Here is a 27237-nt window from a genome sequence, read left to right on the forward strand (position 1 = left end):
CAGGTGCTGGAGGCCTGGAAGAAGGGTCCAAATCCTCCCGGAAGCCTGGGCCGCACCGTTGCCGGGAGTGTGGCCTGTACCAGTACAGATGTTTTCTCTTGTATCCTGCACCTTCTGGGCCAGGGCTATGTGAAGCATCATGATGACTGGCCCCAGATCCTGATGTATGCTGCCCCAGAGCCCATGGGGCCCTGCCGGGGTCAGGCAGAGGTCCCCCTCTGTGGCAGCTACACTACTGAGACCTCCAAGCCTAGGTAGCTCCCCAGCCCCATCCTCCTGCTGCAGAGGCTCCAGGCCAGTAGAGAGGGTTGGGCTCCCCACAACCAATGGCACTCAATAACTTGGGAGGGCTTTTAGTGCCAGAGCCAGGCTCCCTTGTGGAAAAGCACTTCATTTCTTTCTTTGTCTCACCCCAGTTTTCCTCTCCCTGTAGTTCCCCCAGCTTGATCATCCTCATCCTCCCCAGTGCCATCACCCCCTTCTTTTCCTTTCTAATCAGGGACCTTGCTGTCCCCATCCTCCTTAGCAAGGGACAAAACCATGTAAGCTCCTTTATAGAGATCTCTCATTCTAAGCAAATACTGTATGAAATAGGAGTACGTATTGAGTGCTAACCATGTACTATGCTTGGTGAAATAGACAAACTCTAGTTTGGGGAAGCCTGTTCTTCGGGGGAGTTGCTGTGGCTATCCCCTAATTAGCTCAGACTTTGCACATCGGAGCCAGGTGACCAGAAGATTTGGAGGCACCTCTTTGGTGCCTGCTCTTTGCATTGGAAGCAAAAATGCCTTCTCAAATAACCTTTCTCCAACTTTCACATGCATGAACATCACCTGGGGATCTTGTTAAAATGTAGATGCTGATCCCTGTGCTGCTGGTCCACATACCACACTTTGTGTGTGACAGAGACAAAGGGACAGATAGGGACAGGTAGGCAGGAGGGGAGAGAGATGAGAAGCATCAATTCTTCATTGCAGCTCCTTAGTTGTTCACTGATTGCTTTCTTACATGTGCCTTCATGGGGGGGGGGCTACAGCAGAGCAAGTGACCCCTTGCTCAAGCCAGTGACCTTGGGCTTCAAGCCAGCGACCTTTAGGCTCAAGCCAGTGACCTCTCATTCAGCTGATGAGCCCCCATTCAAGCCAGCGACGTTGGGGTTTTGAACCTGGGTCCTCTGCATCCCAGTCTGATGCTCTATCCACTGTGCCATCACCTGGTCAGGCCACATACCATTTTCTTCCAGACATGCTGGTAGTATTTTGGGTAGGACCTACAGTGAGACTCTCCCATCTACTGTAGGTGAGTTAACATCTTGGACCCCTGCCCACTAGATTCCTCTAGTGCCCCAGTCATTGTGACAGCCAGCCCAGCCCCTGTGGAGGACCCCTCTGTGACAGTCACTTGGGGTAGTTGTCCTCAGGCTGGTTAAGCAGTCATGAGCAGGGTGTGCAAGTGGAGAGCAGGGGGACAGGGTAGGGTTCAGTTGGTATCTTGCATAAGCAGGGCAGCAAGGCTAACCACTGACTCTTCTCTGCCCCAAGCCCAGAAGCTGTGGCTGCCCTGGCATCTCTTCAGCTGCCTGCAGGCCGCACCATGAGCCCCCAGGAGGTGGAAGGGTTGATGGAGCAGACAGTGCGGCAGGTGCAGGAGACGCTGAACCTTGAGCCAGATGTGGCTCAGCACCTTTTGGCTCATTCTCATTGGGGTGCTGAACAGCTGCTGCAGAGCTACAGTGAGAACCCTCAGCCCCTGCTGCTGGCGGCGGGGCTGCAGCTGCCCCAGGCCCCGGCCACCGGGATGCGCCTGGACCATTGTCCCGTGTGTGTCAGCCCCCTGGAGCCTGACAGCGACCCGCCCTCGCTCTGCTGCATGCACTACTGCTGCAAGGTGAGGCCCCCAGCTCTCCAGCTCTCTGTGCCAACACAGGTCTTCGAGAACTGTGGGCGCTAGCTCCTGTGCCAGCACTTTCAACCAGGGAGTGTTGGACGAGCTGCTTAGTCGCTCTTAAACTTTCTTAAACTAGTTGTGTCACCAGCCATGACATTCTGAAGGGTGGTCCTTAGGATCCAGTGGTACGCATCAGTGCTTCTCAAACTTGGCTGCATATTATAATCACTGGGGACCTTTAAAGCTCCTGGTAGCTCAGGCGGGTTCAATCGGAATCTGCAGGGAAACGTGGGTATGTGCAGCTTTAAAAGCTCAGGTGATTCTGTATTCAGCCAAGTTTGAGAAATATATATACTGATATACACACACATCTCACACACCAATACGCATTAAGGTACTTTGTGAAGGAGAAGTACAGTGGTACCTTGACACACGAGCACTTGAAATCATGAGCAGTCACTCACGGGATTTTTTGCTTTAAGTTACCAGCAGATATTTGAATCACAAATGTTGGGCAAATGAGTTTGTAAAATTTGTGGGGTTTTTTTTTTTGTATTTTTCTGAAGCTGGAAACGGGGAGAGACAGTCAGACAGACTCCTGCATGCGCCTGACCGGGATCCACCTGGCACGCCCACCAGGGGGCGATGCTCTGCCCCTCCAGGGCATCGCTCTGTCATGACCAGAGCCACTCTAGCGCCTGGGGCCGAGGCCAAGGAGCCATCCCCAGCGCCCGGGCCATCTTTGCTCCAATGGAGCCTCGCTACGGAAGGGGAAGAGAGAGACAGAGAGGAAGGAAAGGGGGAGGGGTGGAGAAGCAGATGAGTGCTTCTCCTGTGTGCCCTAGCCAGGAATCGAACCCGGGACTTCTGCACGCCAGGCCGACGCTCTACCACTGAGCAAACCGGCCAGGGCAAATTTGTGTTTTTTGAGTTTACTCACTTTTATTGTTAAAAATGGCCCTGGGCAGCTGTCTGTGAAATTGCTAATTACCTTCCTGTTTGGGAAGGGCCGTTGTTATGCTAATGTCTCCTCCCCATCCACCAGCATCTTCAGCTGACCTTGAAGGTAAATACACTTCATAAACCAGTTTATTTCTTTACATTCTCTCCTATGTATATATATGTATTTGTTATTTATAAAGTACATTTTCTTATTTAAAAGCATATAAAACAAAAATTTGTGTGGTTTTGGGGGGCCAGAATGGATTAATTGCATTCCATTCATTTAAATGAGGAAATTCGATTTGACACACGAGCAAATTGAGTCACGAGCTCGGCTGTGAAACGAATTACTCATGTGGCAAGGTACCACTGTATTATTAAATTGGTGGTAATGATAGTTCATGGTTTCCTTTTCAGCATTCAAGTCTCTAAGAACATCATCACGTGGAAAATAATACAATAATTAATAACAACACAGAAATAAAGTGTGTTTTGTGTACTCACAACTGTAAACCTACTTTTGCCCAACTCTGGAATATACCGTTATTTCCCCACGTGTAAGATGCTCCCGTGTATAAGACGGACCTTAATTTGGGGCCCAAAATTTAAAAAAAAATGTATTACATAAAGTTACTGAACTCAAGTTTTATTCATCATAAAATTCATACAACTCCTCATCACTGTCAAAACTCTCATCCATTAGCTTGTCCTCATCTGTGTCTGATGAGGAATCACTGTCTTCAACAATGAGCGCAAAAACAAGCGCGAAAAAGTGAGAAATGGAAGTAAAAAAATCTACAACTTCTGTATAAGACGCACCCAGTTTTTAGACCCCAATTTTTTTTTAAAGTGCGTCTTATACATGGGGAAATACGGTATTCATTTAATACAGAAATAAAAGAAGTGTTGTAAACCAGAGCGTAGCACAAGAGTAGAGGGGACTCATGGGAAGGCAGGGTTTGCCGCCCTGAGGCGGAAGCAGCCCTGAGGCTGAGGCTGCGAGTGAGGACTTGCTTTTGGAGGCAGGGGAGAGGGGCTGAGCGCGGCCATGCCGTGCCCCGCAGCTGGGAGCAGTGCCAAGCCCACGCATCAGTTTGATTAACGGCATGCACTCCTCCGTAGCCATGAACAGCGGCTGCCGCTCCCAACAGTGGCCCCGCCGCAGCGTGTGTCAGGACTTTCTCTCTTTCCCTTTTGCTTGGCTCCGTTAACTCTTCTCACGCAGGTGCCTGTGCTTGCTTCTTTTCGAGTTCTTACTTATTTCCTTGACATTTCCATTTCTCCATTCAACTAGTGTCTGTCCTGGATTGACAGTGTGCATAGCACGGGGTGCCGAATGAGGGAGCGGGAGAATCCACGCAGGGAGTAACCTCAGCGCTGGGCATCATAGCCGCTAGTGCCTACCGGCCTGTTAACGGCGTTGTCTTGCTTAACTGCCATCCTAGTTCTCCGTGAGGCAGTCCTTGCCTGTCCCCTCTCTGCAGACTGAATGGAGGTGCGGGGCGGAGGAGGTGCTTGCCCACGGGCAGGGTTGGATTTCAGCAGTCTCACTGCAGGGCCCACGCTTAGGATGAGTGCAGGGAAGAGACTACAGTGGGTCCTGTCGAAAGTGACTGGGGTTAGGAGGGGCCGAGGGCCTCGTCAGGGACTCTAGACTGGGGAGGTAGGGGAACGCCTGTCCCAGGAGCTGAGGGAAGTCCGGGAGAAGAGGAAGGAGCAAGTGAGAGCACTGAGAGGCGCAGGGACAGCGGCTGGCGGCAGAGGAGCATGTGGCCCGGCCTGGCCGACTGGTCAGGTCGGCACCCAGTGGGGGTTATTTACTACAAGGGAAGCTACGGTGGGCCTTATGCAGCGCAGTGATATGATCTGATTTACATTTTTGAAAGGATCACTGTGTGGAGAACAGGCTGGAACAGAACCAGAGTGGAAGCAGGGACACCCGTGTGGAGCCTTATGCAAACAGGCAAGAGAAGGTGGTGTGTGCCTAGGTCCCAGGGAAGAGAGGCCTGGGTGGGCAGGGCTGCATTTGGAGGCAGAGCAGGTAGAGCTGGGGGTTAGGTGTGGGCTTAGGTCCTAAGACAAGGGAATTGAAGATGATTCCTGGGTTTGACCTGAGCATCTGAGTGGATGGGATGACATCGTTTACTGAGTTGGGGGAAACGTCAGGCCTGGAACTAGGGACGGAGAACAGATTTTTTTTTTAATTTGTATTTATTTATTCATTTTAGAAAGGAGAGAGAGAGAGAGGAGAGAGAGAAGGGGGGAGGAGCAGGAAGCATCAACTCCCATATGTGCCTTGACCAGGCAAGCCCAGGGTTTCGAACCGGCGAACCGGCAACCTCAGCATTTCCAGGTCAACGCTTTATCCACTGCGCCACCACAGGTCAGGCCGGAGAACAGATTTTTGAAGGGAAATTCAGTCTTTTGTGTCCATGAAGTTTGACTACCTGTTGGATACCTGTGTGGGACTCACAGTGGATAGTGGGTTTTCGAATTCAGAATTAAGTGGGGAGGCCTGTCTGGTGTCACCCAGGGAGAGAGAAGTAGGCCCAGGGCATTGAACTCGGGCCGCCCCCGCCCTGCAGAGATGTGGAGATGGGGAGCCTGGGAACACCAGTGAGAAAAGCTGGCTGATGGAAGACATCGTAGCCAGGAAGGAGCTTGTGACTAAGTCAGAGCTGAGGGGCACAAGTGAAATGCAGGACAACTCAGGACCCAGGAGCCTGAGCCTGGGCCTGGGGCAGATGGGAGCAGCTTCCCCGGATGAGCCTGGAGTGGCAGGTGGGGCTGTCAGAGGGCCAGAGACCCGTTCCAGGTGGGCTGGGCAGGGGGACCAACATGAGGCAAGAGCAAGCCCCAGGCAGAGGAGTGAGCCGTCAGCCGGGTGTCCTCTGTGCCCGGAAGTCAGCTCTCTGGATTGGGAGAAATTTCCTCTGTTCTATTTTGTGGATACAGGAATTTTGCATTCAGCTTCCTAGTTTACCTGAATTTCTCTCACTATAGAGAAAGGGGTTTATTTTGTTGTTTAGTACTTTCTTCTGGGTAAAAATGGTCCAGTGAAGTGCTTCCCATTAATCCTGGAGCTTTGAGAGCACCGATACTTGTCCTTGCTTGGGGTCAGATGCATCGTTTTGGAAAGCTTGGCTGTCAGCAGTGTGAGGGAAGAGGTTGTTAATGAAGAACTGGAGGAGGCTCAGGCTGCTGATCATGCATAAACCATGTGGATTTGATGGGGAGAGACCGGTTGGGAAGAATGTTTATTGAGACCAGCTCCTGCAGCAGTTTAGGAGAGGCCACTGGCCTGGTTAGGGTGGGCAGTGACATGGGCACAAGACAAGGATTCAAGAGATGTGAGGTTCTGCTGCTGGGACTGGAGGGGGGCACTGGTGCTGTTTATCGGGATTCGGAGATGCAGTGGGCAGGTCTGTTTTGTGAAGAGTCTGAGTCTGGGGGCTTGGGAGCCTCCAGACAGGCATTGAGGTGAGCAGATGGAGCCAGGAGGCAAAGCCCCAGCTGTGTGTGCAGTGGCGGAGGCCAGCCACCCGGTGGGGACAGGGGGACCCACCACCTCCCAGGCCTCCTTCCTCTGACCTTGCTCTCTCCATTTCTTTCTTAGAACTTGAATCTTTCTCTCTCTCTCTCCTTTTGATTCTCTTTATCCATTCCCTCCACATCCATCCCAACAATAATTATATTGTAATTAGGCTGCTATCCTGGCCTACACATCTTCAAAGGCAACAGTAATTTGGGTCAATCCCAGGAAAATCCGTGGCAACCAGAAAGGTTAGGGTCAGTTTTGAGGCTGATCTAAAAGCAGGCTTGTCTCTGGACCCCCATGTTGCTGGAGAGAGGAGCTAGACGACTGGCCAGGACACCTTCCCCTCACGCTGCCCCCACACTCTTTCTGAGCAGCTCCCCTTCCCCTCCCAGTCTTGCTGGAATGAGTACCTGACAACCCGAATCGAGCAGAACCTTGTGATGAACTGCACCTGCCCGATCGCCGACTGCCCTGCCCAGCCCACAGGAGCCTTCATCCGTGCCATCGTCTCCTCGCCAGAGGTCATCTCCAAGGTACCCCTCCTCTGAGAGTGGCTCCAGTACCAGTGGAGGGGCAGGCCTCAGGGAGCAGGCTGACGAGCAGGGTGATGGGACGCCTGCGCTATGGCCTCCTGGGGAGCCAGGCTCTACCTGGTGGCACCTATGTCCCCGCAGTACGAGAAGGCCCTCCTGCGTGGCTATGTGGAGAGCTGCTCCAATCTGACCTGGTGCACCAACCCCCAGGGCTGTGACCGCATCCTGTGCCGCCAGGGCCTGGGCTGCGGGACCACCTGCTCCAAGTGTGGCTGGGCCTCCTGCTTCAACTGCAGCTTCCCTGAAGTGGGTGCCCCCCCCCCCGGCCCTGATGCTGAGCTGGGCCCCACACCCCTCCCTGCCCAGCCTGCCTTGTCCGCATCCTCTGCCTCCAGGTTGAGCTCTGTTCCTCCCTTAGTCCTCCAAATGGGACCTCCCTCCCTCCTGCTCCCCCACACACTCCAGCAGGAAGGCCGCCCTCAGTGCGGGCTTGGCTGTGTCCTCCCCTCCCTCCTACTCTAGGCACACTACCCTGCCAGCTGTGGGCACATGTCTCAGTGGGTCGACGACGGCGGCTACTATGATGGCATGAGTGTGGAGGCCCAGAGCAAGCACCTGGCCAAGCTCATCTCTAAGCGCTGTCCCAGCTGTCAGACTCCCATCGAGAAGAATGAGGGGTGCCTGCAGTAAGAAGGGGGTACTGAGGGCCCTGGGGGAGGCAGCAGGCACAGGAGAGGGTAGGAGGCCTGGTAGGAAGAGAGGGGCCATGGGGCTTATGGGAAGACGGGCGACAAGGGCGGTGACCCACCCGCCCCTCGGCACTCCAGAGTGCTTCCAGGACCTCATGTTCCTTCCAGCACTTTGAGTCCACACTGTGTGGGGGAATTCAGAAGCAAGGGTGAGTTCAGTAGGACCTGGCATGGTTAGGAGACTGAGGGCATGGAGGGGCCAGGGACATTGTCAGTGGTGCATCCAGGCTCCTGGCATTCCTGATGTGGCCAGAGGCAGGAGCCCTCTGACCGGCTGGCTTCCTCCGTAGCATGACCTGTGCCAAATGCAACCATGGATTCTGCTGGCGCTGCCTCGAGTCCTGGAAGCCGAATCACAAAGACTATTACAACTGCTCTGCCATGGTGAGGGGCTGGGCACCAGGGGAGGTGGTAGCCAAGGGCGGTCAGGCTGGGCGCTCTGCCGCCCCGGGGCAGAGGCTGTGTGCAGAGCAGCCGAACAGTTGTTGGGATAGCGGCTCTGTAGAGAAGACAGAAGCCATAGAGACGCACGGGTGCTGGGAGGTCCCAGAATGGGACTTCTCACACCTGGTGGCTACAGAAGAAGTTGAAGAGGGGCCGAGGAGTGCTGGGCATCCTCAGGGCAGCAGGACAGAGCAGAGAAGAGCAAGGACTCTGAGTCAGAGCCTGGTCCCACCACGGAGTGTGTGGCTTTGGGTCCGTTACTCGTCCACACCTCAGCATTCTCGTCTGGAAAAGGAGGGAATATGACCGACCTCTCAGAGTTCTGAGGACTAAGTGAGAAAATCTGGGGAAAGTGTAGAAAGGCCTCTGTGAACGGTAGCTAGTCTGATGAGCCCCATTCTGACCCAGCAAAGCCCAGCAGCCCCCTTGCTGTGTCCTCCCAGGTGAGCAGGGCAGCCTCCCAGGAGAAGCGGTTTCAGGACTACAACAAGCGGTGCAGGTTCCATCTCCAGGCCCGGGTGAGCGCGGACAAAGCTGGGTCGGGCTGGGGCTGCCGGTCTGGAGGGGCGGGGCCCACCCGGACCAGGGCTGTTCTGACGGGCACGTGTGCGCATGGCTGGCACCCGCCTGCTTTCCCCGTGCAGGAGTTTGCTGTGAAACTGTGGAACCGAGTGTCTGCCGTCCACGAGGCGCCCCCGCCCGCGTCCTTCACCTTCCTCAGCGATGCCTGCCGGGGACTCGAGCAGGCTCGGAAGGTAGTGGCCCAGAGGGGAGGGCTGGGGAGGGGTGTGCCGAGGGGGTCTGGTGGCAGGGCAGCTGTCCTCTCACCTGTTTGGGTGGAGGGGACGAGGAGGGAGCAGGTGGGGGCGGGCCTCGCCTCAGCGGAGAGAGGCCTGACTCGGGCGGCCCTAGGTGCTGGCCTATGCCTGCGTGTACAGCTTCTACAACCAGGACACGGAGCAGATGGACGTGGTGGAGCAGCAGACCGAGAACCTGGAGCTGCACACCAATGCCCTGCAGATCCTCCTCGGTGAGCCCGCCCCGCCGGGTCAGCCCTCTCCTGCCCCCCACCCCTCTGAGCAGCCCATCCCAACAGACAAGAGGGCAGAGCCGGCCCCCACCCCAGCTCCCACTTCCTCTCGGTCCTCCTCCTCCCAGTTCTTCATAGCCTCGTGGCCATCAGCCTTTTGAGAGTCTGCGTGTAAAGGTCTAGACATGCAGGCTGCGAGTGCCTGCGGGCACAGTCTTCACCTGACCTTTCACTTGGTTACGCTGTCCCCACCAGACAGCATGAGCCTCATGGAAATGGGTGTCTAGGGCTGGGCCTGGCGGTGTTGGTGGAACTTGCTAGGGGTTTGTTGAAGGAGGAAAGGGGGGAGCTGGAGGAAAGGAGGGAGCCCTGCACCCTGCCCCCTCTGCAGAGGAGCTGCTGCAGTGCAGAGACCTGGCCTTGGCCCTGCGCCTCCTGCGGGCCAACTGCCTCCACGTGGGCCTGGAGCTCCTTCGGCGGATCCAGGGACGACTGCTTGCCATCCTGCAGCATTCCACCCAGGTATGCAGCGCCAGGCCTGCACTTCCTGTGCCCAGCGCACCCCTCCCCCGGACACCCCGAAGGAAAGGCAGCGAAGGATGGTGAAGGGATGTTTGGAGGCCTGGGTGTGTGTCCCAGCTCCTAGGCCAGCCTGCTGGGTGCTGTTGGACCCTGCCACTTAACTGCCTGGTGTTTCGTACCAAATAAAGGAGTTAGCCCAGATCAGGGGTACTGGCCAGATCCTTGCTCATCAGAATCACTTGGGGAACTCTTATCAGACATACTTCCTAGATGTGGACTCAGAATCCCAGGAGTGGGGGCCAGGGGGTTGGGGTCTATTGGAGTAAGGGACCTCTGAGATTCTTGCAGCTGTAACACGCTGATGTTGAGTCTGAACTGTAAGTCCTGCCCTCAGGCAGCTTACAGACTGGGAGGAACTTGGGAAGAAAAGACATGAACATACACAATGAGCCCTCAGTGTGCGGCCGCTGTGCCTGAGCGGCACTGTCTCGTGCCTGGAGACCACCTCCGCGTTCAGTTACGCAAGACAGTGGTTTGTGCGGTGCTGCGGGGAGGCAGGGAGAGCAGGCTGAGAGCATGCCTGCCAGGGGCCTGGCACCTGATAGGCCTCAGCACTGGGTGAAGGACCCCTGGGCACAGAGGCCCAGTGGCCTCCACTCTCCGGCTCTTCACGTTCTGTCTCTGTGCCAGGATTTCCGGGTTGGCATCCAGAGTGCATTAGAGGCCCGGAAGGCTAAAGGGTCCAACGTGCCCAGCAATCAGTGAGTACGGGCAGAGCCACAGGGGAGCGGGACATGTCAGGCTCCAGCCAGGGCTGAGTGGCATTGTCTCTCCCTAGGTCCCAGGGCTCCTCGGGGCTGGAGATGGATGAGGAGGAGGAAGACGATGAGGATGACATGCCAGAGTGGCAGCGGGATGAGTCTGATGAGGAGCTGGACAATGACAGCTTCTCCTATGACGAGGAGTCTGAGAGCCTGTACCGAGAAACTTTCTTCTTCGGTGACGAGGAGGAGGATGGTTATGACTGAGGGACAGGACACGGGGCGGGGGGTGGTACCGGGAGCCGCCCCAGAGCCCTGGGGCCAAGGGGCTGGGAGTTCGCTCTGACCACTGTCCTGGGGTGGCCGGAGGGGGTAACTCCTGGCATCTGTGGCACCTTCTTCTGTTTACTGAATAAACTTTCACATACTTCTCTGGCAGGCTGGGCAGCTTCCCCAAAGCCCACTTCAGATCCCCCCCCCACCCTTTCTCACTCTTTAGTTTCCTTTCCACTTCTAGACCCTTTCATCAGAGAAGGCCCAAAGCTGACCCACTGGACCTCAGCTGACAAAGGGAAATGAAGGACATGGTGCATGCTCACGTGCCCCAGACCCAGCCTCGTGTCAGAGGAGGTGGGAACAGCCATCCCCCATGACAAGCCTTCCCCTAAACTCGATGTTACTGGCAGGGGCCTGAGGGCATTAGAAAGTATCCGCCTGTTGGGGCCAGAGACTTCTAAAGGTCATCTCTACACCTTGAAGCGAAGTGGCGTGAGAAGAGGATATTACCGAGGACCTGCTGTGCCCACCACACATAACGACATAACGTTAGAATTGTAAATACACCTTTTCATTCGGTACCGGTCCTGCAGGGCTGTAATGGTATTAGAGCTGAGTGTGGGATCAGAAGCATGTAATAAAGTGGAGATAAGTCAAGTGGTTAGGTAGGGGGAAGAAGCCATCTGCTCAGGAGGATCAGCCTCAAAGTATCGATCCAGCACGGCCTCCACCTCTCCCTCCTCGTAGTCCCACACCTGGAAGCGTGAGCCATCTGCTGCTCCCCGGATCATGGCTGAAAGCACTGGGAAGGCAGAAGGGGGTGATGGTGCCTCCCACACACGCCCCGCCCTGTGCTCCCTTCCCCAGCCCTTGGGAGAGGACACTGTACTCGGAGCCTCCCAAGGAAGGGGGCCAAGGGCTGGGCCCTCCAGGGCCTGTAGTACTCACCTCGGCCAGACTTCGGGCGGAACAGGCACAGGACGCGCTTATTGAGGGCCACGGCCCGGCCCAGCTCATAGCCGACACCTAAGGATGGCTGGGTCACTTCTGCCACAACCACTGGGAAGAAAAATGAGGCTGAGGTTCAAAATCTGGGCCTGTAAGAGAAAGATGGCAGTGAGTATGGTAAAGAGGGAGCTCGGGGCAGCCAGGGAAGCTGACAACCCAGAGGAGTTCACAGGCAGGAGCGAGGGCCACTTACAGTCTGCCTGCTGCAGCCAGGCCAGGTCCCGCTGGTGGATTAACCTGTCACCCCCCGCAGCCTCTTCCCCTGTGGTGAAGGGAAAGCTGGTTAAGGCCACGCTCCACCCCAGTCCTTAGTACTTAAACTACTTCTCTGCCCACCACTCGCATCCACCCTGCTCGGGGAGGAAGACGTGCTCGATGTCATCTGACCACCTGCCCAACACTACAGGTCCATGAAAAGGAGCGAGGAAATGGAACAGCTGCAGGAAAAACTCAATCCTGTGCAAGGTGGGGTGTGTCATTAGGGCCAGGGAAGGACTTGCTGTAGGTCACAGTGATTAGAGGCGGAGAGAAGGGGGAAGAGCATCCCAGGCGGGGGAAACAGCAGGTGGGAGCAAGGATTGGTCCATGCAAGTGGAGGAAGACCAGACGAGCCGAATGAAGTGGCTCTCAAGCGTTGACAGCTACCAGAATCATCTGTAAACTTGAGAAAATTACAGACCCACGTGTCAGTGGGCTCAGCTGCTTCATGAGCTCTCAGGTGATTCTCATACCAGAGCTGGAGAACCACTGCCCAAATGCAAAGGAACTGCAGGAGGTGGTGGGAACTGAACCAGGAGGGTGAGCCGTTCCAGTTTAACCTGACCCGTGCTGGATAATCTCAAGCTCCCTCATTATATCGAGCACACTAAAGTGAGAAAGAACTTCCAGGCAGGCTGGACATGCTATGAAACCAATGAACCTTAAGTTTTAGGGTCCCTCACTTATACGGGTGCTTCCCAACACCCTAGCAATTAAAAAATTATACTTATTGAATTTAGAGAGAGGAGCAAGAAAGCATCAACACGTAGTAGTTGCTTCTCATATGTGCCTTGACCGGGCAAGCCTGGGGTTTCGAACCAGCAACCTCAGCATCAGCATCCAGGTCGATGCTTTATCCTCTGCGCCACCACAGGTCAGGCACCCTAGCAATTCTATGATTTTGTCTTTTTAAAGAGGTCTCCCAGGATTGCATTACATCCCACAAATCCTGGATCGCCTCCTAGGTAGGGTATGGGGGAACCATTTCAAGTTTTCTGAGCAGAAGTACATCAAACAGTTTTAGGCACAATTTTCAAACTAGAAGAGTTTGATAAGACCAACTGATCAAAACCATGTTTTAGAAAAACCCAGTAATAATAAATTATCTAAAAAAGAGTGCAATCCCGCCTGACCTGTGGTGGCGCAGTGGATAAAGCGTCAACCTGGAAACGCTGAGGTTGCTGGTTCAAAACCCTGGGCTTACCTGGTCAAGGCACATATGGGAGTTGATGTTTCCTGCTCCTCCCCCCTTCTCTCTCTCTCTCTCCTCTCTATAATGAATAAATAAAATCTTAAAAAAAAATAAAATAAAATAAAAAAGAGTGCAATCCCATTTGCAATAGCATCAAAAACAATAAAATACTTCAGAATAAATTTAATCAGAGAAGCAAAAGATCGGTACACTGAAAACTATAAAACACGGATGAAAGAAATCGAAGAAGGCACAAATAAATGGAAAATTATCCCACGTTCATGGATTGGAAGAATCAATATTGTTAAAATGTCCATACTACCCAAAGCTATCTACAGATTCAATGTAATCTCTATTAAATTCTAATAGCATTTCTTACAGAAATAGAAGAAACAATCCTAAAATTTATGTGGAACCACAAAAAACCCTCAATAGTCAAAGCAATCATGAGAACAAATAGGGAGGCATTGCACTTCCTGATTTCAAGCTATATTATAAAGTTAAAACAGTATGACACTGGCATGAAAACAGACACATAGGCCAATGGAACAGAATCAAGAGCCCAGAAATAAAGCCGTGTGTGTGTGTGTATAGTCAGCTAATATTTGACAAGGGTGTCAAGAATACTCAATGGAGAAAAGACTATCTCTTTGATAAATGGTGCTGGGAAAACTGGATATTCACACTAGATCCCTATTTTACACCAGTGGTCCCCAACCCCTGGGCCGTGGACCAGTATCAGTCCGTGGGCATTTGGTACCAGTCTGCAGAGAAAGAATAACTTACATTATTTCTGTTTCATTTATATTTACATCTGAACAATTTTATTTTTTAAATATGACCAGATTCCCTCTGTTACATCCATCTAAGACTCACTCTTGACGCTTGTCTTGGTCATGTGATACATTTATCCGTCCCACCCTAAAGGCTGGTCTGTGAAAATATTTTCTGACATTAAACTGGTCCGTGGCCCAAAAAAGGATGGGGACCACTGTTTTACACCATTCACAAAAACAAACTCAAAATAGATTAAAGATTTAAAGGTAAGACTGGAGCCCTGGCCGGTTGGCTCAGTGGTAGAGTGTCGGCCTGGCGTGCGGAAGTCCTGGGTTCAATTCCCGACCAGGGCACACAGGAGAAGTGCCCATTTGCTTCTCCACCCCTCCCCCTCTCCTTCCTCTCTGTCTCTCTCTTCCCCTCCCGCAGCCAAGGCTCCATTGGAGCAAAGATGGCCCGGGCACTGGGGATGGCTCCATGGCCTCTGCCTCAGGCGCTAGAATGGCTCTGGTCGCAACAGAGCGACGCCCCGGATGGGCAGAGCATCGCCCCCAGGTGGGCGTGCCGGGTGGATCCCAGTCGGGTGCATGCGGGAGTCTGACTGCCTCTCCGTTTCCAACTTCAGAAAAATACAAAAAAAAAAAAAGACTGGAAACGATGTAACTCCTAGATGAAAACAGGAAAAAGCTCCTTGACTTGGATCTTAGCAATGGTTTTGGGATATGACACCTAAAGCACAAGCAGTAAAATAAACAAGTGGGACTACATCAAACTAAAAAGCTGCTTTCTGCACAGCAAAAGAAATAAAACAGACAAGCTACAGAATGGGAAAAAATATTGATAAACCATGTATCTGGTAAGGGGTTAATATCCAAAATATAAAAAGCCTCGTGGCCCTGGCAGGTTGGCTCAGCGGTAGAGCGTTGGCCTGGCGTGTGGAAGTTCCGGGTTAAATTCCTGGCCACACAGGAGAAGTGCCCATCTGCTTCTTCACCTTTCCCCCTCTCCTTTCTGTCTCTCTCTTCCCCTCCTGCAGCCAAGGCTCCATTGGACCAAAGTTGGCCCGGGTGCTGAGGATGACTCCATGGCCTCCACCTCAGGTGCTAGAATGGCTCCAGTTACAGCAGAGCAACATCCCAGAGGGGCAGAGCATCATCCCCTGGTGGGCATGCTGGATGGATCCCTGTCAGGCTCATGCGGGAGTTTATCTGTCTACACCTCCCGCTGCCGCGCCCTGCTTCTCACATCGGAAAAATACACAAAAAATAAAAATTAAAAACCCTCATACAACTCAACAGCAAGAAAACAATCCAATTTAAAACAGGCAAAGGACCTGAACAGACATTTTATCAAAGTTGCTATATGAATGGCCAAGAGGTACATGAGAAGGTGCTCAACATCACTAATCATTAGGGAAATGAAAATCAAAACCACAATGAGATAACGCTTTAGGTCTGTTTAAACAGCTATCATCAGAAAGACAAGAAAAAACAAATGCTGGTGAAGATGTGGAGAAAGGGAATGGCTGTGCTCTGTGGTAGGGAATATGTGTCCACTATGGAAAACAGTACAGAGGTTCCTCAAAAAATTGAAAATAGAGCTGTTATATGCCCAAGCAATCTCATTTTTGAAAATATAACCAAAGGAAATGAAAATACTGTTGAAGAGAAGTCTACACTCCATGTTCAAGGCAGCGATACTTACAATAGCCAAGGCACGGAAACACCTGTCTACAGGTGGATGAATAGATAAAGAAGTTATAGTGTATATATGCAATGGAATATTATTCAGCCATAAGAAAGAAGGAAATCCTACCATTGGAAAGGACTCTGAGGGCATTATGCTAAGTCAAGTCAGTCAGACAAAGACAAATAGTATATGATCTCATATGTGGAATCTAACACACACACACACACACACACACACACACACGCAAACAGAACCCAAACGCCTAGCAAAAGAGATCAAATTTGTGGTTATTAGAGGTGGGGAATAGGAGGTTGAGAAATTAAATAACAGTGGTCAGGAAGTACCAACTTCTGGTTATAAAATATACTGCTCACAAAAATTAGGGGATATTTCCAAATATGAAGTGATAAAAAAGCATTTGATTTTTTAAAATTAAACAAGAACATCAGAAAAGCAAACAAGGCCTGACCTGTGGTGGCACAGTGGATAAAGCGTCGACCTGGAAATGCTGAAGTCCCAGTTCCAAACCCTGGGCTTGCCTGGTCAAGGCACATATGGGAGTTGATGCTTCCAGCTCCTCCCCTGTCTCTCTCTCCTCTCTCTCCCCCTCTCTCTCTCCTCTCTAAAATGAATAAACAAAATTTTAAAAAAAAATTTAAAAAAAAGCAAACAAGTCAAAGAAAGTTGTTCAATTATGCAAATGAGATGCAAAACTAACTTTTATTTCACTGGTGAAAATGCACTTGATACAAAAGGCTGAACGCACTGGAGTTTCTGCACGTTCCCTGATCCCCTAATTTTTGTGAGCAAACACAAAATGTAAGTACTAGAAATGTAATGTACACCATGATGACTTCGGTTACCACTGCTGCGTGGTTATTTGAAAGTTCTTAAAAGAATGTAGATCCTAAGAATTATCACGAAGGAAAAAAATTTTTTCATGAGGTGATGGATGTTAACTAAACTTACTGTGGTAATCTCACAACATATGAAAGTCCAGTCATTATGCAGTATACCCTAAAAGTATACAATGCTGTATGTTAGTCATAGCTCAATAACACTGGCAATCAAGGGGGAAAAAAGACCTAGCGCAGGGGGAGAGCACCTAACAGCCTGGTCAGAGGGCGCGGGAGACGGTGGTGGTGGAGACAGCGGGGGTCTGCCGTTCTGAGAGAGGGCTGACACCTCCACGGCAGGTGGGGAGGCGTGGGAAAACTACTTTGTTTCAGCTGGGGTAGAAGAAGCCAGCGGGGTTCACGGAAAGCCAAGCCGTCCCATCCACGCCCATTCTGCCCCTCCCTCCAAACTACACTGGAAAAGAGCTGGAGAGTTCTCCAAGAAGGAACGAAGGCCTAGATAATGCAGCATTGAGTGCGGAGACTGGGCTCCCACCGCAGCTGCCCTCGGTCACACCGGTTCCCTTTTCTTCTCGAGCAGGGCGCTGGCTCCGTGCCCGCGCGCGGCGGAGTGGCAGGCGGCCACGGCCCGGGGGAGGGCAGTTTGGGTAAAGGGGCGGGGCCGGGCCCATCCTTGTCCCCTGCAGCCCGCGCTCCGTGACCCCGCGGCCTCACCCCACGCGCTCAGGTCCGCGGCTGCCACGTGCTCGGTGAGCACGGTGCCGAAGCGCCGCAGCCGCGACACGATCCGCTCGTACAGCGGCCGGTCCTCCCGTCCGCCGCGAATGCTCCCGCAGAAGTACAAGGCCAGGCGCCCGCGCTTGCCCGACTGCCCCGGCGCCCCACGCTCTCCCGCGTCCGCCATCGTGACCCTCACAACCGCCCCCACCTCCGCCCCCTTTTCCGCCCCCATCTCCGCCCCCACCACCGCGCCCACCACCGCCCGCATCTCCACCCCCCTTCCCCGCCCCTCCACCGCCCCCATCTCCACCCCCTTCCCCGCCCCCATCTTCACCCCCTTCCCCGCCCCCATCTCCACCCCCCCTTCCCCGCCCCCACCACCGCCCGCATCTCCACCCCCCCTTCCCCGCCCCTCCACCGCCCCCATCTCCACCCCCTTCCCCGCACCCATCTCCACCCCCCTTCCCCGCACCCACCACCGCCCCCTTCCAGCGCCAGGGGGCGCTAGCTCGTGGCCACTTGACCAGGGCCCGCGCGGAGCCCTGGTGCGCAAGTGTCCACACCTGTGACATACGGACGAGTTGGGAGAAGGGGTGACGATACCCGTGTGAGGGGAACCCACCGCCTCCTGTACTTCTGAACTTTAACTTGCTCGGGAGGAGTGGCCGGCCTCCTCACCGCGCCCACCTATCCCCGGCCGCCCCGCAGTCTTGCCCATTCCGGCTGCGCAGGCCCAGAACCTTGGAGTTCCTCTCCTTCCGTCAGACCCTACGTCCTTCTGATCCGTGGGCAGCTCCTGTCGGTTGTCCCTTCTGAGCATTTCCAAATGTTGATGATGCCCACCCATCACCTCCAGGGCAGCCATGCTCACCCCTTACCTCCCTCAGCGTTCTCCCACAGCTCCCCACTTCCGCGCTACACAGTCCGGTCTCCACTCAGCAAGCCACAGCGATCCTGTGAACACATAGTCAGGTCATGACCTTCCTCTGCTCAAACCCTCCAATGGCTCCCTTCTCACTAAGGGTGAGAACCCAAACCCCACAGTGGCCCACCAGGCCCTCATGAACTAGTGACTCTCTGACTGCTCTAACCCCAGCTCTAATGCTCGCACTGACTCTTCTGCCGCAATGCTGGCTCCCTGGCCGTCCTCAGGCATGCTGGCCTCAGAGTCTTTTCACTTTCTGGTCCCTGGAACCTTTTTGTCCCTGGATGGATCACTCCCTCATTTCCTCAGAGTCTTTGTTTATATGTCACCCTCTCTGACCATCTTCAATAGGGCAGCCTCTATCCGGAATATTCTCTGTGATCCTTCCCTGCCTTGCCTTTCTCATGGACCATATAATTTATTAATTTTGTTGTGGAGGACCCCTTTAATACCCCTGGTAGAATATAAATCCTTAGGAAGGCAGGAATTTTTACCTGTTTAGTTCACTGCTATATCCCCAGCTTCTAGATCTGTGCCTGGCACTTAAGAAACATTTATCAAATATTTGTTGAATGAAAAAGTGGATTAAATGAAAATTTGCATTTGACAGCACTTTGTAATCTGCTCAGCCATATGGTAAACTGATAAAAGCTGGATCTTCAGAGAGACAGGCACATACCCCTCATCTCACCAGTGACTTACCCCTCATTTTGTGTGTGTGTGTGTGTCAGACAGAGAGAGATAGAGGCACAGACAGGAAGGTAGAGAAATGAGAAGCATCAATTCTTTGTTGTGGCACCTTAGTTCTTCATTGATTACTTTCTCATATGTGCCTTGATCGTGGGGCTACAGCAGACCGAGTGACCCCTTGCTCAAGCCAGCAACCTTGGGCTCAAGCTGGTGAGCCTTGCTCAAACCAGATGAGCCCACACTTAAGCCGGCGACTTCGGGGTTTCAAACCTGGGTCCTCTACATCCCAGTCCAACACTCTATCCACTGCGCCGCCGCCTGGTCAGGCTACCCCTCATTTTATTATAAAAAGAACACAGACATAGGACAAAATTTTTTTATATATAAATAATTTTTTATTAATTTTAATGGGGTGACATCAATTAATCAGGGTACATATATTCAAAGAAAACATGTCCAGGTTATCTTGTCATTCAGTTATGTTGCATACCCATCACCCAAAGTCAGATTGTCCTCCGTCACCTTCTATCTAGTTTTCTTTGTGCCCCTCCCCCCTGCCCCCCCCCCCATTACCACCACACTCTTGTCCATGTCTCTTGGTCTCATTTTTTTGTCCCACCAATGTATGGAATCTTGCAGTTCTTGTTTTTTTCTGATTTACTTATTTCACTCCGTATAATGTTATCAAGATCCCACCATTTTGTTGTAAATGATCTGATGTCATCACTTCTTATGGCTGAGTAGTATACCATAGTGTATATGTGCCACATCTTCTTTATCCAGTCTTCTATTTTTTTTTACAGTGATTAAGGCCTTTAAGCAAACTCTTGGCCAATACAGCAAGAATCCATAAAAGAGTAGCGTCCTTAACATGTTCACCAAGTCCAAGTTGTCCCCAACACCATTCCAAATCCCTGCAAATGCAACCAACCCCAGTTCAGTCTGTTAGGAGCTGTCACAAGGAGCAGGAGTCGAGGAAAAGTCCACATCCAGGAAAAGTCCGCATGGCACTGGAATTGTTGTCACAATTCTATACTTTGCAGCTCATGTCCAAGTCCCAATGATCGCTGCTTCTAGCTGGTAATGATTCAGGTAGACTGGAAATGCCATCTGCAGCATGTGTGGAGATGGAGCCTCTGTTCTCCTCTGCCTGGAGAGATGAGGCCAGGTTGCTTTTCCCTGGAGCTTTGTGACTGTGGCGTGTTAAAGAGAACCTTGGGATACACTAAGTTCCCACCACGCGAGTCTCTCCCGGCTGCCAGCTGCCGTTTGCTCCGGGGAGCTGGGCAGCCCTCTCCGCGTTTCCACTTTTCCTACCTGTCTCGGTGTGGCTTCTTCAGTGTTCCTTGGTTAAAGAGTCCTCTTAGTTTAGTCCAAAGTTGGTTTTTCCAGATGATAGTTCTTAAAATTAGTTTGTAATCCACTTTGGTTCTGGAGGTGGATGTTGGTACGTCCGCCTTCTCCAGCACCATCTTGTCTTCCCTCCATAGGACAAAAAATTTAAGTGGAACAAGAGGGTATGCAGTGGGAAGTGAGTCCCAAGATCCCAGTCCCCATCCCCAGAGGAAAGCATCATTGGAGTTTCTTCTGAAGGAGAGTAAAAATACCAAAGATGGGGTTCCAGAGCAGGCATAGTAACGATTTTTTAAAATACAAAGACGCAAAGAGACTTCAGGATATTTCTGTCCACTGATGGACACAGCCACAGATACACAGGCCATGGGGCAAAGGGGCTCCCGGGCACCCTCAGACACATGACCCTTTAGTAAGGATGCTTCATGTGCTAGATGACTTGATGGGCAACCTCCTTCACCCTTGTCATCCACGCTCACGCCTTCCCTCCAGCGTGAGGAACACACATGCTCATATACGTACAGGGCATCTTGTTTCTGCCTCTGTGTCTCAAAGGAAATAAACCAGCCTCCATCTCCTTAGGTCCACACTTTTGATGTCTCTGGCATCCCCTTTCCACCTTAGGATGAACTGGAAAGAGTAGAAGGGATGTGTTGCCTGTTTCTCCGGATGGGAACGACTCCCTGAGACCGGCTCTGTACCCACGGGTAGTCGGCGAGGGTGCAGAGCCGCACGGCTTGCAGCTCAGAGCTCCCGCCTCAATGCAGAGGCCTGAGGTGGGTGGATGGGGTACCAGGTGATGGGATGGGGGACCCAGGGCAGTGGGCAGTTCAGTGAGGCAGTATGATGGGGGAGAATATCTCACCAGGTGACAGGAGGCCAAAATCCAATCCTAATTCAGTTACTAATTAGCTCTGTGACCTGAGTCAGGCCCCTTAAGTTCTCTGAGTCTCAGTTTCCCCATCTAAGAAATTGGTGAAAATGTCATTCTGCCTTACTTACCTGGTATATGAAACCCTCAACACAAAGTGCTATACAAATGTAAGTCATCGTTCAAGTCAACAAGATTGTTTTCATTGTGGAAAATGTCAGAAGTATACTAATAGAATATCAGAAGAGTATGTATCAATATTATATGAGTCCATTTAAAAGAAATGTCCAGAAAAGACATATGTATTTAGAGAGACAGAAAGCAGACCGGTAGCCTTACCAGGCGGTGGCGCAGTGGATAGAGCGTCGGACTGGGATGCGGAGGACCCAGGTTCGAATCCCCAAGGTCACCAGCTTGAGCGCGCTCATCTGGTTTGAGCAAGGCTCACCAGCTTTAATCTGGGGTCGCTGGCTTGAGCAGGGGATCACTCTGTCTGCTGTAGCCCCCCGGTCAAGGCACAAACGAGAAAGCAGTCAATGAACAGCCAAGGTGCCACAGTGAAGAGTTGATAGATTTTGGTGATGATTGCACAACTCCAGAAATTTACAAAATACTTAAAATTGTACACTTACAAGTAGTGAATTTTATTGATATGTAAGTTGTACCCCATAGAGCTGTTTTTAAAGAAGTAAAATTGATTTGCCTGACCTGTGGTGGCGCAGTGGATAAATCATTGACCTGGAAATGCTGAGGTTGCCGGTTTGAAACCCTGGGCTTGCCTGATCAAGGCACATATGGGAGTTGATGCTTCCAGCTCCTCCCCCCTTCTCTCTCTCTGTCTCTCTCTCTCCTCTCTCTCTTTTTCTCTCTCTCCCTCTCTCTCTCCTCTCTAAAAATGAATAAAATAAATTAAAAAAAGAAGTAAAATTGAAGTATGTAAAATAGTAAGTAGTATATGATTTAATAATTATCAATTTATAGGCAGTCTTGTTTTATCTATACCCATATCCAATTTCCTCACTATACTATTTTTTTTTAAGTGAGAGAGAGAGATAGACAGGGACAGACAGACAGGAAGGGAGAGAGATGAGAAGCATAAATTCTTTGTTACGATACCTTAGTTCAGGGGTTGAGAACCTATGGCTCATGAGCCAGATATGGCTCTTCTGATGGCTGCATCTGGCTCACAGACAAATCTTTAATAAAAAAAATAATGTTAAAAATATAAAACATTCTCATGTATTACAATCCATTCATTTCCTACCGCTTATGTTCCTGGTTGTGGGTGGCTGGTGCCAATCACAGCTGTCCTCCGGGACAACACCAGATTTTTATTGGATAATGCATAAGGTACACGGGTCATTGTATGGCTCTCACGGAATTACATTTTAAAATATGTGGCGTTCATAGCTCTCTCAGCCAAAAAGGTTTCCGACCCCTGCCTTAGTTGTTTATTGATTGCTTTCTCATAGGTGCCTTGACTGGAAGCAGAGGGGGGCTCCAGCAGAGCGAATGACTCCTTGCCCAAGCCAGCGACCTTTGGTGTCGCAGATCAGCGTGGCTCCTAAGAACGATGCGGAATTAAGGAAACAGACTTATTAAAAAAGATGGGGGCCCTGGCCAGTTGGCTCAGTGGTAGAGCGTCGGCCTGGTATGCAGGAGTCCAGGATTCGGTTCCCGGCCAGGGCACACAGGAGAAGCACCCATCTGCTTCTGCACCCCTCCCCCTCTCCTTCCTCTCTGTCTCTCTTCTCATCCCCCAGCCAAGGCTCCATTGGAGCAAAGTTGGCCCGGGCGCTGAGGATGGCTCTGTAGCCTCTGCCTCAGGCGCTAGAATGGCCCTGGTTGCAACAGAGCAATGGCCCAAATGGGCAGAGCATCTGGGCCAGGTGGATCCCGGTCAGGCGCATGCGGGAGTCTGTCTGACTGCCTCCCCGTTTCCAACTTCAGAAAAATACAAAAAAAAAGATGGGACCGGGAGGACTCTTCAAGTGCTGATGGCAATATCCAAGTGCCCCATAGCCCCAGTTTGCTTTATTATATAGCCATATGCAAATCAAGGAAGTCCTCATACAAAGTTACACATCCTAAGCTAAAACAGGAACTCTCCCAAGGCATAAACAGGAATCCCCCTACCATGCATAAGCTAAATCAACATCTGAACAAAGAGTAAGAGGAAGGGCATGTAAATTGCTTCTAGCAACTTAAGGAAGCAAGTGAAGTGGGTGCAAATACTCAGCATAATAGCTAAATATGGAGATGGAGGGGGAGAACTTAGCCTTTTGCTAAGCCTTGAATCTACAAAGGCTTTTTGCCATTTACAGTCCACAACACTTTGGGTTCAAACCAGTGACCATGGGGTCATGTCTCTGATCCCACACTCAAGCCACAACCCCGTGCTCAAGCTGGTGAGCGCACGCTCAAGCCAGCAACCTCAGGGTTACGAACCAGGGTCCTCCTCATCCCAGGCCATGCTCTATCTACTGCACCGCCATGGCCACCACCACCCCTAGTCAGGCTCACTATAATATTTTGTTGCAAATTCAAGGTCATATTATTTCATCTGTAAATATTTTAATGTGCCTCTAAAGATACTTTTTTTTAAAAGGTAACCAAAAATATTACTATCACCACTGAAAATTTTTAACAAAAATTTTTAGCATCATCAAATATTCCATCAGTGTTCAAATCTCCAATTGTCTTAGAAATGTTATAAATGTTTGCTTACAATTTATTTGTTTAAAAGCAGGAGTCGGCCCTGGCCGGTTGGCTCAGTGGTAGAGCGTCGGCCTGGCATGCAGAAGTCCCGGGTTCGATTCTCGACCAGGGCACACAGGAGAAGCGCCCATCTGCTTCTCCACCCCTCCCCCTCTCCTTCCTCTCTGTCTCTCTCTTCCCCTCCCGCAGCGAGGCTCCATTGGAGCAAAGATGGCCCGGGTGCTGGGGATGGCTCTGGTCACAACAGAGTGATGCCCCGGAGGGGCAGAGCATCGCCCCCTGGTGGGCAGAGCGTCGCCCCCTGGTGGGCGTGCCGGGTGGATCCCGGTCGGGCGCATGCGAGAGTCTGTCTGTCTATCCCGGTTTCCAGCTTCAGAAAAATACAAAATAAATAAATAAATAAATAAATAAATAAATAAATAAATAAATAATAAAAGCAGGAGTCGCATAAGTGATTGGTTGACAGGTCTTTTAGGTCTATTTTAATCAACATGTTCTCCTGCATAGCCTGTCCCCTTCCCTCATTTATCCTGCAGTTTACTACAGTCTAGAGGTGGCTATGGTGTCATTTAAAGCAGGGGTCCCCCAATTTTTTACACAGGGGTCCAGTTCACTGTCCCTCAGACTGTTGGAGGGCCGCCACATACAGTGCTCCTCTCACTGACCACCAATGAAAGAGGTACTCCTTCCGGAAGTGCTGCAGGGGGCCGGATAAATGCCCTAGGCGGCTACATGCGGCCCTCGGGCCGTAGTTTGGGGATGCCTGATAAAGTGTTCCTCTGCCCTTTAAACTGAAGTTAGACCTAGAGGTTTGATGAGATTCAGGAGCAGTTTTGAGCAAGGCTGTTTCACAGGTGGTGGCGTGCACTCCCATCATGGGACACATACTGCCTGGTTCTCTCTTTTTTGATGTTAGCAACTATTGATGCTTAATGCCAAGGTCCACCCATCATTCATTCAGGGAACATACTGATAAAAATATTTTTATTATAAGATAAAATCTGGACCTTGCCAGATGGCTCAGTGGATAGAGCATCAGTCCAGCGTGCAAACGTCCCGGGTTTGATTCCCTGTCAGGGCACACAGGAGAGTTGACCATCTGCTTCGCTTCCTTTCCCTTCCCCCTGCTTTCCCTCTTCCAGTCCCGCAGTCAGTGGCTTGATTGGTTCAAGAACTGGCCCTGGGTGCTGAGGATAGCTCTATAAGTCCAAGTGCACCAGTCTCAGGTGCTAAAAATCGCTCAGTTGATTTGAGCATTGACCCCAGACAGGGGTTGTAAGGTGAATCCTGGTCTGGACACTTGTGGAAGTCTGTCTCTCTCCCCTCCTCTCACATAAAAAAATAAAAAAGAAAAAGATAAAATCTGGACCTGGCTGGACTGCTCAGTGGATAGAACGTCTGTCTGGCTTGCAGGTTTCCCAGGTTCGATCTCCAGTCAGGGCACACATGAAAAGCGACCATCTGCTTCTCTCCCCTTTCCTCTCCTCCTCTCTCTCTTCCCTTCTAACAGCCAATGGCTCAATTGGTTCGAGTGTCATGGCTCCTGGTGCTGAGGATACTTGGTTGATTCGAGCATCGGCTTCGGGTGGGAGTTGCTGGGTAGCTCCCTGTTGGGGTGCATGCAGGAGTCTGTCTCTCTATCTCCCCTCTCATTTTTTTGTTAAAAAGATAAAATCCACCTGCTAAAAACCACCTTAAAACAAATACATTATTATAAGACAGATACTCTTGCAACCACCCAGAAATATCTATGTGTCCCATCTTAATCACAGCCCCCCCTTTTCCCTCCAAAAGTAACCACTGCCCTTACTTTTATAGTAAGGATAAAAACGAACATAAATCCACTTCTTTATGCTTCTTTACAATTTTATAACCCCAGTGTGCCTCCCTGGACATACCATTTAACCTTGCTCATTTTTTATGTCTTTTATGTCTCTTTTTATCTACAGCATTGAGGCTATATATTTTTTAAAGCATTTCCATTGTGCAAGACACTCAGTAGGCATTAAAGGAGCTACAAAAAGGAGTAAAGAAGAGTCGGACACTGTGGCCTCTGTTTGGGTTTGGGAAGGACTAGCCTTAGCTCAAGAATGGGAGAAGTGACCCTGTCTGGTTGGCTCAGTGGTGGAGCGTCGGCCTGGCATGCAGGAGTCCCGGGTTCAATTCCCGGCCAGGGCACACAGGAGAAGCGCCCATCTGCTTCTCCGCCTGCCCCCTCTCCTTCCTCTCTGTCTCTCTCTTCCCCTCCCGCAGCCAGGGCTCCATTGGAGCAAAGTTGGCCCGGGCAGTGAGGATGGCTCTATGGCCTCTGCCTCAGGCGCTAGAATGGTTCTGGTTGCAACAGAGCAACGCCCCAGATGGGCAGAGCATCGCCTCCTGGTGGGCATGCCGGGTGGATCCCGGTCGGGCATATGCTGGAGTCTGACAGCCTTCCCATTTCCAACTTCAGAAAAATACAAAAAAAAAAAAAAAAAAAAAAAAAGAATGGGGCTCTGGCCGGTTGGCTCAGTGGTAGAGTGTCGGCCTGGCGTGCGGGGGACCCGGGTTCGATTCCCAGCCAGGGCGCATTGGAGAGGCGCCCATTTGCTTCTCCACCCCCCCCTCCTTCCTCTCTGTCTCTCTCTTCCCCTCCCACAGCCAAGGCTCCATTGGAGCAAAGATGGCCCGGGTGCTGGGGATGGCTCCTTGGCCTCTGCCCCAGGCGCTAGAGTGGCTCTGGTCGCAGCAGAGCGACGCCCCGGAGGGGCAGAGCATCGCCCCCTGGTGGGCAGAGCATCGCCCCTGGTGGGCGTGCTGGGTGGATCCCGGTCGGGCGCATGTGGGAGTCTGTCTGACTGTCTCTCACCGTTTCCAGCTTCAGAAAAATACCAAAAAAAATACAAAAAAAAAAAAAAAAAGAATGGGAGAAGCCCAGCCTGACCTGTGGTGGCACAGTGGATAAAGCATCAACCTGGAATGCTGAGGTCATTGGTTCAAAATCCTGGGCTAGCCTGGTCAAGGCACATGCAAGAAGTGACTACGAGGTGATGCTTCCCGTTCCTCCTCCCCCTGCCTTTCTCTCTCTCTCCTCTCTCTAAAGTCAATAAATAAATAATATATTTTAAAAAAATGGGGAAGTCAAATTATGCCATGCAGTGATGTGCAAGAGGCAGAGCGACTCAAAGAAGACCGAAATCAAGCACATGGAGGACCCTCCCCCGGTATGTCCTCACACTCCTGCTCTCTAACACCCACACCAAACTCCCGCTTCTGGCCAAGGTGTTGTGGGGACCAGAGCTATCCTCCTGTGTTTTTGTTTGTTTGTTTCAAATGTGACTTTCCTTTCTCAGATATGTTGTAGAGGAAACAGGGCTGAGACTCTCTGAATATCATCTACATTCCCCTACCTGGGTATATTTTTAGTCTGCCTTCTTCCCCATCCCAGTTGCTAGGATGTTTTCTTGCTTGTGACATTTCCTATGATGGAAATTCTGCAAAAAGGGAGAAACAACTCTCAG

General features: G+C 51.5%; 2 protein-coding genes across 4 annotated transcripts in view; one reads left to right on the forward strand and one right to left on the reverse strand.

Annotated features, from left to right (window-relative positions):
* The window catches only part of CUL9 (cullin 9), a 40007-nt gene extending 29146 nt beyond the window's left edge, over positions 1-10861 (forward strand). Inside the window, exons 30-41 of one of the 2 annotated variants that reach the window (XM_066250837.1) lie at positions 4-254; positions 1542-1887; positions 6742-6900; positions 7042-7206; positions 7423-7586; positions 7940-8033; positions 8537-8611; positions 8738-8848; positions 9006-9123; positions 9515-9645; positions 10336-10406; positions 10484-10861. In XM_066250837.1, coding sequence (XP_066106934.1) covers positions 4-254; positions 1542-1887; positions 6742-6900; positions 7042-7206; positions 7423-7586; positions 7940-8033; positions 8537-8611; positions 8738-8848; positions 9006-9123; positions 9515-9645; positions 10336-10406; positions 10484-10673 — 1875 coding nt within the window. In that variant the 3' untranslated portion in view covers positions 10674-10861. The remainder of the gene's footprint in view (positions 1-3; positions 255-1541; positions 1888-6741; positions 6901-7041; positions 7207-7422; positions 7587-7939; positions 8034-8536; positions 8612-8737; positions 8849-9005; positions 9124-9514; positions 9646-10335; positions 10407-10483) is intronic. The other variant, XM_066250847.1, reaches the window with a different exon arrangement.
* Positions 7594-17380, reverse strand: DNPH1 (2'-deoxynucleoside 5'-phosphate N-hydrolase 1). 2 transcript variants are annotated; one of them, XM_066250858.1, is made up of 5 exons: positions 17178-17380; positions 11884-11952; positions 11631-11741; positions 8217-8378; positions 7594-7990 (listed from the first exon to the last, which is right to left on the reverse strand). In XM_066250858.1, exons 1-4 carry the CDS (start codon positions 17365-17367, stop codon positions 8224-8226), a joined length of 525 nt encoding a protein of 174 aa, XP_066106955.1. In that variant the 5' UTR covers positions 17368-17380; the 3' UTR covers positions 7594-7990; positions 8217-8223. The 2 variants fall into 2 exon arrangements, with proteins under 2 accessions (XP_066106955.1, XP_066106966.1); XM_066250869.1 differs by lacking the exons at positions 7594-7990; positions 8217-8378 and adding an exon at positions 11014-11484.
* Between the last annotated feature and the right edge of the window lie 9857 nt (positions 17381-27237).

Source organism: Saccopteryx bilineata, chromosome 1 (assembly GCF_036850765.1).
Source record: "Saccopteryx bilineata isolate mSacBil1 chromosome 1, mSacBil1_pri_phased_curated, whole genome shotgun sequence".
NCBI lineage: Eukaryota > Metazoa > Chordata > Mammalia > Chiroptera > Emballonuridae > Saccopteryx > Saccopteryx bilineata.

Bases quoted from the DNA above. Each gene is read 5' to 3' on its own strand.
- DNPH1 (XM_066250858.1), bottom strand. From the start codon at position 17,367: ATGGCGGACGCGGGAGAGCGTGGGGCGCCGGGGCAGTCGGGCAAGCGC. The intron at 11,953-17,177 runs GTGAGGCCGCGG...CCTTCACCACAG, and splicing joins CGCGGACCTGAGCGCGTGGG to GGGAAGAGGCTGCGGGGGGT. The intron at 8,379-11,630 runs GTGAGTACTACA...CTCCTTTTCCAG, and splicing joins CCGCCCGAAGTCTGGCCGAG to ACGAGAATGCTGAGGTGTGG.